The sequence below is a fragment of the Mchenga conophoros genome, linkage group LG3 (assembly GCF_057382185.1).
Source record: "Mchenga conophoros isolate Kocher_MC1m ecotype Shallow Benthic linkage group LG3, M_conophoros_male_GT1.1, whole genome shotgun sequence".
NCBI classification, from domain to species: Eukaryota; Metazoa; Chordata; class Actinopteri; order Cichliformes; family Cichlidae; genus Mchenga; species Mchenga conophoros.
The window spans coordinates 64,502,324-64,513,632 of NC_140528.1; the positions used below are offsets into that span (position 1 = coordinate 64,502,324).

The window sequence follows — 11,309 nt, forward strand, 5'->3', positions numbered from 1 at the left end:
CGGTAGGTGAAGTGTCTTGCCCAAGGACACAACGACAGACAGAGCTGGGGATCAAACCGGCAACCTTCCGGTTACAAGATGAGCTTCCCAACCCCATCAATCACTGTCTGAATGGGGAAAAAAATCCATAATTTCAAAATTACATTATTACAAATGAGGAAAACGAGGCTTAATATATTATATATACTTTTTTCATGAAAGCTTTTTTATGCCACTGGGAAAAAAAGCATAATCCATGAGTAGGAAGAATATAATTTGGGTTTAATAAATCAAAATTTCAAGTTATTTTGTCACTATTTATAGATAGTAATTCGACATTTTGAGATAATAACCGAGATTTTTACTGATGGATGTGTAAAAACAAGAATGACGGGGCAAAGTGAATAACAGGACCTCGGCGTGTCTTTGGCGCCCCCTGGCGGTAGGCTCTAAATTGTGCAGGCAACATGGCGGCCCCCGTAAGGACGTTGTGCTGCTCAGGTGAGACAGAGGTTATCCTCACATATTTCCCTGTGTGTGTGTAGTTTCATCGCTGAAGCTGAGTGTGATAGCTGTAATAACCTGCTTTTACCAGGCTCCCTGCCTGTGCGAGTGACCGGCGTCAACGCGGTGATGTTGACGAGCAAAGCTAATGCTAATGCTAACAGTGTGTGTACCTGCTCGTAAACGCCACATATCTAATTAAACAGGCTCGTGTAGGTGACTGTTTGATGTTGTTTTCAGTGCTGAGGTACTCGCGCAGACAGTTCAGCACAACGTGTGGAGTCCAGGCTGGAGAAAAGTGGCGGAAAGAGTGAGTTCACTGTCATTTAAATAAAGATTTCCGCTGTTTGAATGTGGATTGATCGATTGGATGAAACCTTTAATTAAGACCTTTAGACGCCCTCACAGCAGCCTCACAGGCAGGAGTGAATGGTCGTCAGCAGCAGCTTCATTATAACACTTAACGTTTGCACTCACAGCGTCACAACAGCATGAAGTGTACGAGGAGAAATGCAGATGTTTCATCTTTTCTTTGTTTTTAAGAACCTGGGATGGAGTCAGGTTAAATGTGTAACTACTGAAAACCATTTAAAAACGAGACTGTGCAGGTTTATTGAAGCGTGTGTTATCTTGCAGACATGGACTTGCTAGAAGCGGCACAGAGTACGGGCCTCTGACAGATCTGCCTGATTGGTCGTTTGCAGGTATTTATATTTTTTTATAGAGAAAAATAAAAATCTGTAAAGCTGTATTGTTTGTGGACCATCTACAGGACATCATTTAAAATGTAAATAAAGGAAAACAGAAGAAGCAGCTACTTTTGTCTGCTGTTTTACTCACAAAGGGTTGGCACAGTGGGTAGCTCTGTGTGTTTCTAAGCAAAAAGACATCGTCCCTGGGTGGGCTCGAACCACCAACCTTTCGGTTAACAGCCGAACGCGCTAACCGATTGCGCCACAGAGACTGTGGGTCATGTACAACTGACTGAGCTAGCTATGCTAATTTATACTGATCTTTGTGAGTTTCATTGTGTTTCTTTCCTTCTTATCCTGATCAATTTTGAATGCATTTTGCCTGAAACTATTTGACAAAGCTGCACCAGCTGATTGCTTTTGTGCCAACTTTGTCTTCTTATATGCACAGATGGACGGCCGGCACCTCCAATGAAAGGCCAGCTGAGGAGGCGGCAAGAGAGAGAAGCTCTATCTGTGAGTGTCACATAAAAACCTCCTTATCGTCTTTAGCACTCCCACTCATCTGTTCATCTCTTTTTCTTCTCAGAGACGTATTGTGATGCTGAACTCGGAGGTGGACCGAGGGATGGAGGCGTGGAGGGAGAAACAGGAGGAGGCCAAAAGAATGGAGGAGCACAAAAAGTCTCTTTTGCTGAAACCCAAAGGGAAACTACTAATGAAGAAGAAATCTCAAAGTTAGAGGCCGACTATCCTAACTCTGATATTCCATGCTGATATTCAGGATGATGGATGTATTTATGATGGGTTTTCGTCTGCTCTGTCATTTGTGTTTTTCTCTACTCATGCAATAAAATGTTTCTTCTTTATACTCTGTCATGCATTCGTGGGTCCGTGTGGTAAAATCTCAGCTCATGTGCATCTGCTTCCACTAGAATGCAGCATTTCTCTTCTGTGAGGACGCGAGCTGGCTTGAACGCCATTTTGTCTGAGGCTGGGCGCAGAGCAGTACTGCTGGGCTGGCAGTAGAAAGGGAGGAGCTGGCACACATAAAGCAGCAGTGATACAGGACCAGAGCGAGGGGTTCACACCGTGGCACGCTGCAGTAACCGTGTTATTAGCTGACAAACCCCTCAGTCCTGAGTGGCTCTGGGAGACCTGCTCCAAACTAAAACACTGATTTGTGTGAGATAAGGTTTAAGAAAAATCCAAGCTATAAAAGCACAAGGTCTGATGATAACAGTAAGCTTTATGGTCAAAGAATCACATTCTTTATTTTTCCTGGGGAATGCACTAAGGAAAAGGAAAATCTGGGGTTTTCATCGGGCCTTCCTGCAAGCCTGGTGCCTGGAAAGACGATTATCCGGCTGCAGGCGAGTTTTTGGCAGGAAGTTTAATCCCATGGAAAGTGATCTTTTTGGTGTTGACTCAAAGTTTTTTAGGTGGATAATGAAGATGCAGAAACACTTAAAAAAGCCAATAAGATGACGGTTGAGTTTCAGCGCTGGTAGATTTGCACTGACCTTAATCTGTTTTAACGTGTGAGACGGCACAAAATCCAACCCTGGCTGTTAAAAGGAGCAGCTGTGCCTTTGTTTAGTCAGCATTAATTCACTGCAACTTTGACTTGTAAACTCAGTATTTATGAAATGAGGTAAGCCCCCCCCCCGCCTGTCTTCTCACCCTCCTTTCTTCCCCCTTCCTCACATTTTGCCTCCGTCTCTCTCTCTTTGCCCGGGTCTTGTGCAGACTTCAGCACAGTCCCATGTAATTAGGGCTGCTAGCCGCTGAGTTGCAGATTCTTTTCCGTGGAAGATGGGAAGTTTTTCTCTGAACCTCCCCCCACCTCCTCTGTGTCTTAACGTTTTCATACAGCTGACCAAAGGAGCTGACTCTTTGTAGTGTTACAGTGTGGGAGGACGTGGTGCAGACCACAGAGGGACTTAACAGACAAAAAAAAAAGAAGTGTAAGAAATTTCAGCAAGGTGACTCTAAGTTCACACACATCCTCACACCTGGATCATAAAAGACTCCCGACTGCACCGGCAGTGAGAAATGGTGCTCCTCATTCTTTCTCTTGACTCACTGTCTTTTCACATGGATGTCTTTTCTCCTCAACAGCCTCTCCCTCTCGACTCCTCCCAGCCTCCCCCTCCCCTCTTCCTCTCCTCCCTGTGTTGTTTTGGTTTTGTGGAAATGAGAACCAGATGTTGCTTATTGTGCAGAAGTCAGCGATGGATGGATGGAGGGAGGGAGAGAAGGCAAGAGGAGGTTTGGAGGGGGGGTGTTAGGTGAGGTTACAGGGGCTACAGGATAAAGGAAAAGGTGGGCGCTTGAAGGATGAGACAGATGTGGTTATATTTGAGGATTAGCTGACAGACCTCTGTAGCTTCAGCCGGAGACCAGACATGAGGAGGGTAGATACTTCCTGGGGGTGCAAAAGGTTGGGGGGAGGGGGGTTAGTTTGTGGAGGGTCTGATTCAGCAACTTTGTCCCAGAGACCGCTTCCTGACCTGGGTGAAGTGGGGGTGTGGGGCCGTTTTAGTAGCATGTTTGTCAAAATTACACAGTCTGAGTATCCTGAATGTACACGACAGAGAGCTGGCCCCGCAGGCTGCAATTATCCTTGTTTGCTGCTAGTTGGACAGTTAACCACGCGGCTTCCGTGGTATAACTTGTTTGTCCTTCATGCTACAGAAGCATCGGCATAAATAATCTTCAGCGCTTTATGGGAATTGTTGGTGACAAATCTGAGGTTGGGCTGAAGCTGGAGGAGTGAAACATTAAATCAGGACATGTACTTAAAATAAATGACAGCATGTCAGTGTAAAAACAAAACTCATCTGGAATCAAAGAGGGAAAGAAATAGTAAAATTATCAACAGAATACTCGCTTGTTCTTGCCAAAGTGACTACATTCATTCTGTTTTTGAGTTGTGGCTTTGTAGAAATACAGCCAGGTTTACTAAGAGAAAAGGATGCAAGGCTTTCTAATATTGTTACCTGGTAGAGCACAAGTGAAATAAGGTGTGAAAAACATTTTTCAAACCTTTAATCCAAATAATAGATCCCGATTCTATAATTAATTATTAAAATGTTCCTGATATAAGTGATTAAAAAAATTCAGACACCTATATAGAAAAAAATGGTCCCTTTGACCACCTGCTGAAGTTCAAACTGAACATCGAAATGAGGAAGAAAATTGATTTGTGACTTTGAAAGTGTATGATTGTTGGTTCACACACAACCATCTCTTTACAGAGACAAAACATCCAGGGAGCCGCAGGTGAAAGTCGTCAACGCCGAAGAAGAATGACCAGCGTGCTTTGAGCTTACAGGAAGGAAAAGTTACTCAAATAAACACTTGTTACAAACCAAGGTACGCAGAAGAGCATCTCTGAATGCACAGCATGTTGAACCTTGAAGAAGCAGGGCTACAGCAGCAGAACCACACTGCTTCAGCCACGAACAGGAAACGGAGGCTACAGTTTAAACAGACTCATCAAAACTGAACAACAGACAAACAGACAAATGGAATGAAAAGCTCCACCCTGCCTTATATCAACAGTTCAGACTGCTGGTGTTGTAGGGTTGGAGATATTTTCTTGGCACACTTTGGGCCTCCCAATACCAACTGACCATTGTTTAGACACCACCGCCTGCCTGAGTATTGTTGCTGACCATGTCCATCCCTTTATGACCACAATGGACCCATTTTCTGATGGATGCTTCAAACAATTTACCTTTTTATAACCCATAACCAGTCAAACACCTCTTGACTTTAATGGGGTTTAAATAGTTGGCTATTCAACCTTTTAAGACAATTCTGTGAAGATCATTACTTGCTCAGCACACGCCAGTAACGTCCTAGATTTTCTGTGTAATAACATGGTTTTATTTTTTAACTATGCCAACAAGTATACATAAAAAAATGATGCATGTTGACTGAAAACGACGCAGTGCTGTCGTACACTGTTATAGGTGCAAAAATGCAAACAAAGAGTCATTTTAGCCCTCAGCTGGGTGGTTGCTAGGCAACACGCTAACATTGTTTTTTGTAATGTGTAATTTGGCTTTTGCAGACAAAACTGAGACTGTCATGAAGTTAAAATCACAGAATGCATTCATGAGACATAACATAACAACTTTGACATGACACACCATGTCGTAACCCTCAAACTGGCTTCTTGAACATGACAATGAGTTCACTGTATTCAAATGACCTGCACAGTCACCAGACCTCAGTCCAGTAGAGCACATTTGGGATATGGAGGAAAGCTTTGATTGCAAATTTTAAATTCCGATCAGTTTATCTGCTTTTCTTTGGCTGGGCACAGATATGGTTTGAGTGAGCGAGTTTCTGTCCACCACTGAAAACCAGCAGAACGAGAAAAAGGAGAGACAAAGAAGTGGTACTGAAGTTTTAGAGTAGAAGTCATAATGTAGGTCACCCAAACAAAGTCCCAGGTTGAATTGCAAGCAGCTGTCCTGGCCACTTCCTGCCTGGCATGGAGAAGGAGTGCTGAGCCCGATGGTTGGTCTTGCCCCGCCCAGCCACACTGTATGAGCTCAGCATTAAAATGGCTGACAGACAGAGACAGAGAGAAAAGGGAGGAGAAAGAAGAATGGAAGCCAACATGGCTGCCAGAGGTTTCATGTGCATCCTTCTCTGTGACCGGACACAACTTTGAGCAGATGCTTGGCAGTCAATTCTGCAGCAGCTCCAAACAGACATCCAAACTGGTTCACAAAACAAAGGGAACAGAGTGAAAGAATGTGCTGCTTGTCACAGTTTGTTTCCTTTATTGCATTTTCAATCCCTGCAACTTACCAGCAACATCTTTCTCATACATTAAACACAACTGTGTCCTCTGAGTGTCTGCCCATCAAGATGGCATCACCTCAAAAACACAACTGATTCCCAGGCTAAAATATAGAGCTGTCTGGGAGCACCACCACAGTTTCCCTAGAACTGCACAGGACATATGCAGTATCATTTAAAAGGAGCACAGGGAGAAGACACTGTTAATCGGACACTCTTTAAAGTAACTGAAGCCACATAACTACTTGCAGTATGCAGTGGTTCTTAACCTGGAGTTTTAGATCCCCACAATAATTCAAAGGAGCTCTGACGAGACTAACAGGAGGAAAAACCAGAAAAATGTCTGCTACACAAAATGTGGCCTTGTTTCACTGTTGTGAATTCTTATTTAATAGGTTTAATTGTGAACTGCTGGTGAGATTTTCTGCTGTAGTGTTTGAAGTTTTGGATTTCTGCTTTTAATTTCCTGATTATTCTACAGTGAGTCCTTGTTTTATTACCCAGTCTCTGTTTACTTTATGGTTGTTTTTGTGATGGGCTTTGCTCTATGTGTTTACTGATGTTTTGGTGTTAGGGTCAGTAACCATAGTCATAATTTCTGTCTCAGTCTGTCTATGGATCAACCCTTTGTTTTCTTTATCATGTGTTATATCTGCGCCTCCTTTGGTTTTTCCCTGTCTTACTTTGAAGGGCTGTTTTCTTTGGTGTCCTGGGTCAGTTTTGCTTCCTGTCTGTCCATCCTGATTGCCTGATTTTTGTTGCTCGTTGCTAACTGTTTTCACCTGTGTTCAATCTTCTGCGCAAATTTCCATTCTCATATTTTTCTTTCATTTGGTCGGTCCTTCCAGTTTAGTTAGTCTTTGTTCTTGCTTTGTCTCCATACCTTGGATTTCCCCCCTCCCCTATGTTTTTGACTTCATTTTGGCCTTTGGTTTACTTTAAGGTTTGTTTTATCTCCGTAGACTTGGGTTTCAACCATTAAAGCTTACATTTGTTCATGACCTCTGCCACTTGTGTCCTGTGTTTGGGCCCCTCCAATCTACTAATCATAATAAATTAAAGGTTACCATTTATTCTTCAGATCTACCCCCCCCCCCCCCCCAACACAATTGACTTTTTTATAACCCATAACCAGTCAAATATCTCTTGACTTTAATGGGGTTTAAATAGTTGGCTATTCAACCTTTTAAGACAATTCTGTGAAGATCATTACTTGCTCAGCACACGCCAGTAACGTCCTAGATTTTCTATGTAATAACTTGGTTTTATTTTTTAACCATGCCAACAAGTGTATATATATATAAAAAAATGAACAATCCAATTAAAGGAAGTTTGTTCCCATGCTACAGTATTGTTTGACCTGTTTGTGGTGTTGACCGCTATGATGCATGTTGACTGAAAACGACGCAGTGCTGTCGTACACTGTTATAGGTGCAAAAATGCAAACAAAGAGTCATTTTAGCCCTCAGCTGGGTGGTTGCTCGGCAACTCGCTAACATTGTCTTTTGTAATGTGTAATTTGGCTTTTGCAGACAAAACTGAGACTGTCATGAAGTTAAAATCACAGAATGCATTCATGAGACGTTGTAGTTGCATGAAAGCAAAAAGGAAAAAAGAGGTAATTTTAGCCCACTGGTAGGTAGTTGCTAAACAACATGATGAACTCATAATGTCTGATATAGATAAGGACCTTGAGGGGCCTAGGAGGTACCTGTGTGCCACTTTTAGCAGCGCAAGTCTTAATCGTGTAGGAGGAGTTTGCGGACAAAGAAACAAACAGACAGACAGAGCTTTTGTGTTTTATAGCAAGATAAATGAAAAATCAAAATGCAGCTGCTTTCCCGAAGTTAACTTGCTTCTGTTATTGCATCTGTATAAGACACATTAGAAACTTTAGGATAAGTGCACGGGTAACTGAAGCCTAATGTTTTGTCTGCTGGAACAGGAAGCATTCCCACACAGCATCTACAAATCCTTCACTGTTCGAACAGAGCAGCAGCTGGATAAGTCGACAGAGTGCGGGAGAGAAGTCCACTGAGACAAACGGAAAGAGCAGGTGACAGAGAGTTTAGCCAGAGGAGGAGGAAAAAGGTCGAGCAGATGTGCAGAGAAAAAAAGTGGAAACTGAGGGGTTAGTCAGGTTACTTCTGTCAGGTTTACTCCTGAAAGTGAAGCAGAGGGTCTCATTCAGTAACACACAACCTTTGCATGACAACAGGTTAGTTAATGAATTTGAGAAGAGTAGAAACAGAGAACCAGTGTGTGACAAACTACACACACCTCATGATTCAGTTGCTTGTAGATCCACCAATAACAGCGATGACTTAAATACGTTTTTGTGTCTCTCACATCACAGTGGAAGAATTTTGATCCAGTTACAGTTTACAGTGTTGCTTCTGTTCATTGAAATTTGCAGTCATTTATGCAGAGCTCTCTTAAACTCCCACCTCAGGATTTCAATCAAGCTGCGGTTTGAACTTTAATCGGGCCATCGCGACACTTTCATTCTTTCTTTTTTCAGCCATTCTCTTGTTAATATGCCTGTGCTTGGGATTCCTGTGATCACTGACCCAGTTTGGGCAAATATGGCCTCATGTTCGACTCTTTGCAAACAGAGAAGTTTGTGGTTGACTCAGTGACTGCAAGGTGGCCAGGTCCCATGGCTCCATCATGCCTCTACCACTGCGCTGACAGTTGGTATGAGGTGTTTGTGCTGATATAGCATTTTAAAGAGGGTATACTTTCCTTTTACCGCGACTGTAGGTACCACATTTATGCAGAAATGTACTTCACGGTGGGCCGCTACTCTGTAACGTCCCTGCTGAATGTGCATTGCTGTCTATCAAACTTTACCCCCACCTCTTTCATTATGCTCTTTTTGTTTAGAGTTTTGTTTACAGAACATTTAACAGATTAAAGACCCAAATTTCCCCTCCTGATATGCTGGCGTGCAAAACTGAGGTTTATAATCACGAGTTTGCATGAAACCTGAGCCCAGAGTGTTGCTGCATAAATGCTGGATGTGTAAATAAACATTGTTTTTTCCCTAACAAGTTTACAACATGCAGTGATTTGTCAGTGTTGTGATGACAGCTTCTTTCTCCAGAAAACAATGACCCCAAAACAGAAGAAATGCAGCTTTAAGAAGCCAACGATAGCTCGCCTTAACAAGGAAGTGGTGCATTACATGGACTATATTGCTCTTTTTACTGTCTTTTGTTTTCCTTAAAAACAACATTAAGCTAGTTATCAAATTACAATCTAAAATAGATAAGGCCTGAACAAAATCTGCATTCATAAAGAACAAAATGCACAAACAGGGCCGCAGATAGAAGTGCTGAAAACTAAAAGTAAAACAGGCGAGGTCAGAGTCGCTTAAATATTCTCCTTAAGTTTGTGGTTAATCCATCATTATTGTTATTTACCATTTGCTGTTGTGTGGATGTGAAGGGTTAAACCAGAGAGGAAAAAAAGGGTAAGGGGGGGAGGAAGAAAGAGCAAAAACAGACCAGAGATACTTGTGGTAAGAAGAGGAGGGGTGGTTCGAGTCTGCAGCCTCATAAAAAGAAAAATTTTGCAGCGGGTGAGGAAATAAGAGGAATTAAGGGACGGGGAGGAGGCTGCTTGCAAAAAAAAATGTTTTTGGAGAGGAACTTGCAAAGGGAATCATATCCCCAAACCTATGAGATAATTTCTGGCCATCCCTTCCCTCTTCTCAGCTGACTTACTCGCTTCTTTTTCTTGTTTTTCTTTCTGTAAAACTGTTTTTATTTGCGTGTTTAATGGCATGTTTTAAGAGAAACGTTACCTTTAAATGTGAACACACACACACACACACAAAGAGGTGCAGCATCCACACACACGCATGTGCAGGCTGCAGCCGATGTTTCAAGAATACCAGATGCTCGGCTGGAAAGCGTTTCTCTGAAAAATGTGACCGTTCCATCATTTTTTCCAGCTCGTTCCTCGACACATGACTGCCGACTTCGGGTCCAAATCAACCAGCGGTGTAACTGTATCCAGACGGCTCCTCTGCAGCCCTCCAGCAGCTGCACCAGGCTCTCCTGCAGCAGGCTCAAACCTGGTGAAAGCCCTTTATCAATTCAAACGTGACACATGACCTTTGACACATATCTCTCTCTGTCTTTTCTCTTTTTTCCCCATCTTTGTTTTCGTGCCGCTCTGCTTATTAACCCTTTCTCCTCTGAAGGCCCAGCACTGCGCTGTTTTCTCTGCTTCTGAAGGTTGCAGAGAACACTTACTGTAGGTCGAGGTGCTCACGGCTAGAGCTTATATGGATACTTACAACAGATTTTAGATGGTTGTGCACAACGGAAATCAGACAGCTTTTTTCACTTTCTCTAAGGCTGTGCATGAAAACACAGAAACACCGCAGTAAGAGCGTAATCACCTCAGTTCAGTTCTGATGACTGTTTTTGTCCCACACAAGAGCATATAATGAAACGAAACACAAAAAACCCTCCTGAATGGAAAAAAAGGAGGAGAAAACCACAGATGTTGATCTGGAGACAGCAGAAGTTGAAACTGAAGGCAGCAGGAATGATGTAACCCTCCCAAACAACCAGTTTTGTCTATAAGAAAGACAAATTTAGTAGGAGACATGGCAGTGAAATAATATGGCATCAGCTGGCACACATTTTGATTGCTGTTGTCAAACCTTGTTTACTGACGTACCTCTAAAGCCGGTCCAGATGGACAGGATGTCAAACTCCCTTTGCAAAGGGGGCCAAATAGAGTTCAGCTCGATCTTAACTATTGTCTTATAACCTATAAAAACAGAGTGGTCCCCTTTCATTCAGTGTAAAATGTAACTATGAATTTAATCAATGCCATGTTTTTAGAAAAAGAATCGCAATATCAGTAATATGTTACTGAGAGTGTCGCATTGGGCTTACGCTTTGAGTAATGCCCTTTTTTTTAACCAACCAATAGTAAAATAAATAAATGTTATTCAGTAAAAAACAATAAAAAACACAAGGTTCCATTTTCTGTCATTTAAGAGTTTATTTAGTTTACTTTGGTATATTATGGCAGGTCATGCGTCTCTTTGTCAGTTAAATATTCAGTATTTTCACGTTTTCCAAAGCCTTCCCGTGGGCTTGATTATACTGTGGGTGAAGCATTTTCTAGCACTGTGGTCATATGTTTGACACACCTGACTTCACCAAGCCCACCTGGTGATGCTCAGATGTGGACTTACCATCAGTGATCACATTCAGCTACCACTAAATGAAGCAGATCTCATTCATCTGGTGTGACAAGCCAACAATGTCTCTTGTTTAACTGCACTGT

General features: G+C 42.5%; 1 protein-coding gene and 1 non-coding gene across 2 annotated transcripts; one reads left to right on the plus strand and one right to left on the minus strand.

Moving 5' to 3' along the window:
- Window positions 1-381: 381 nt before the first annotated feature.
- Window positions 382-2,044, plus strand: mrpl52 (mitochondrial ribosomal protein L52). Its single transcript, XM_085269566.1, has 5 exons — window positions 382-480; window positions 724-793; window positions 1,120-1,187; window positions 1,627-1,691; window positions 1,765-2,044. Exons 1-5 carry the CDS (start codon window positions 447-449, stop codon window positions 1,915-1,917), a joined length of 390 nt encoding a protein of 129 aa, XP_085125692.1. The 5' UTR covers window positions 382-446; the 3' UTR covers window positions 1,918-2,044.
- trnan-guu (transfer RNA asparagine (anticodon GUU)) lies at window positions 1,374-1,447 on the minus strand. The gene has a single exon. It is a non-coding gene; the product is annotated as a tRNA-Asn (tRNA).
- Window positions 2,045-11,309: the final 9,265 nt, after the last annotated feature.

Coding starts and splice junctions, on each gene's coding strand:
- mrpl52 (XM_085269566.1), top strand. CDS start 447: ATGGCGGCCCCCGTAAGGACGTTGTGCTGCTCAG. Junction 481..723: donor AAGGACGTTGTGCTGCTCAG/GTGAGACAGAGG, acceptor TGTTGTTTTCAG/TGCTGAGGTACTCGCGCAGA. Junction 1,692..1,764: donor AAGAGAGAGAAGCTCTATCT/GTGAGTGTCACA, acceptor TTTTCTTCTCAG/AGACGTATTGTGATGCTGAA.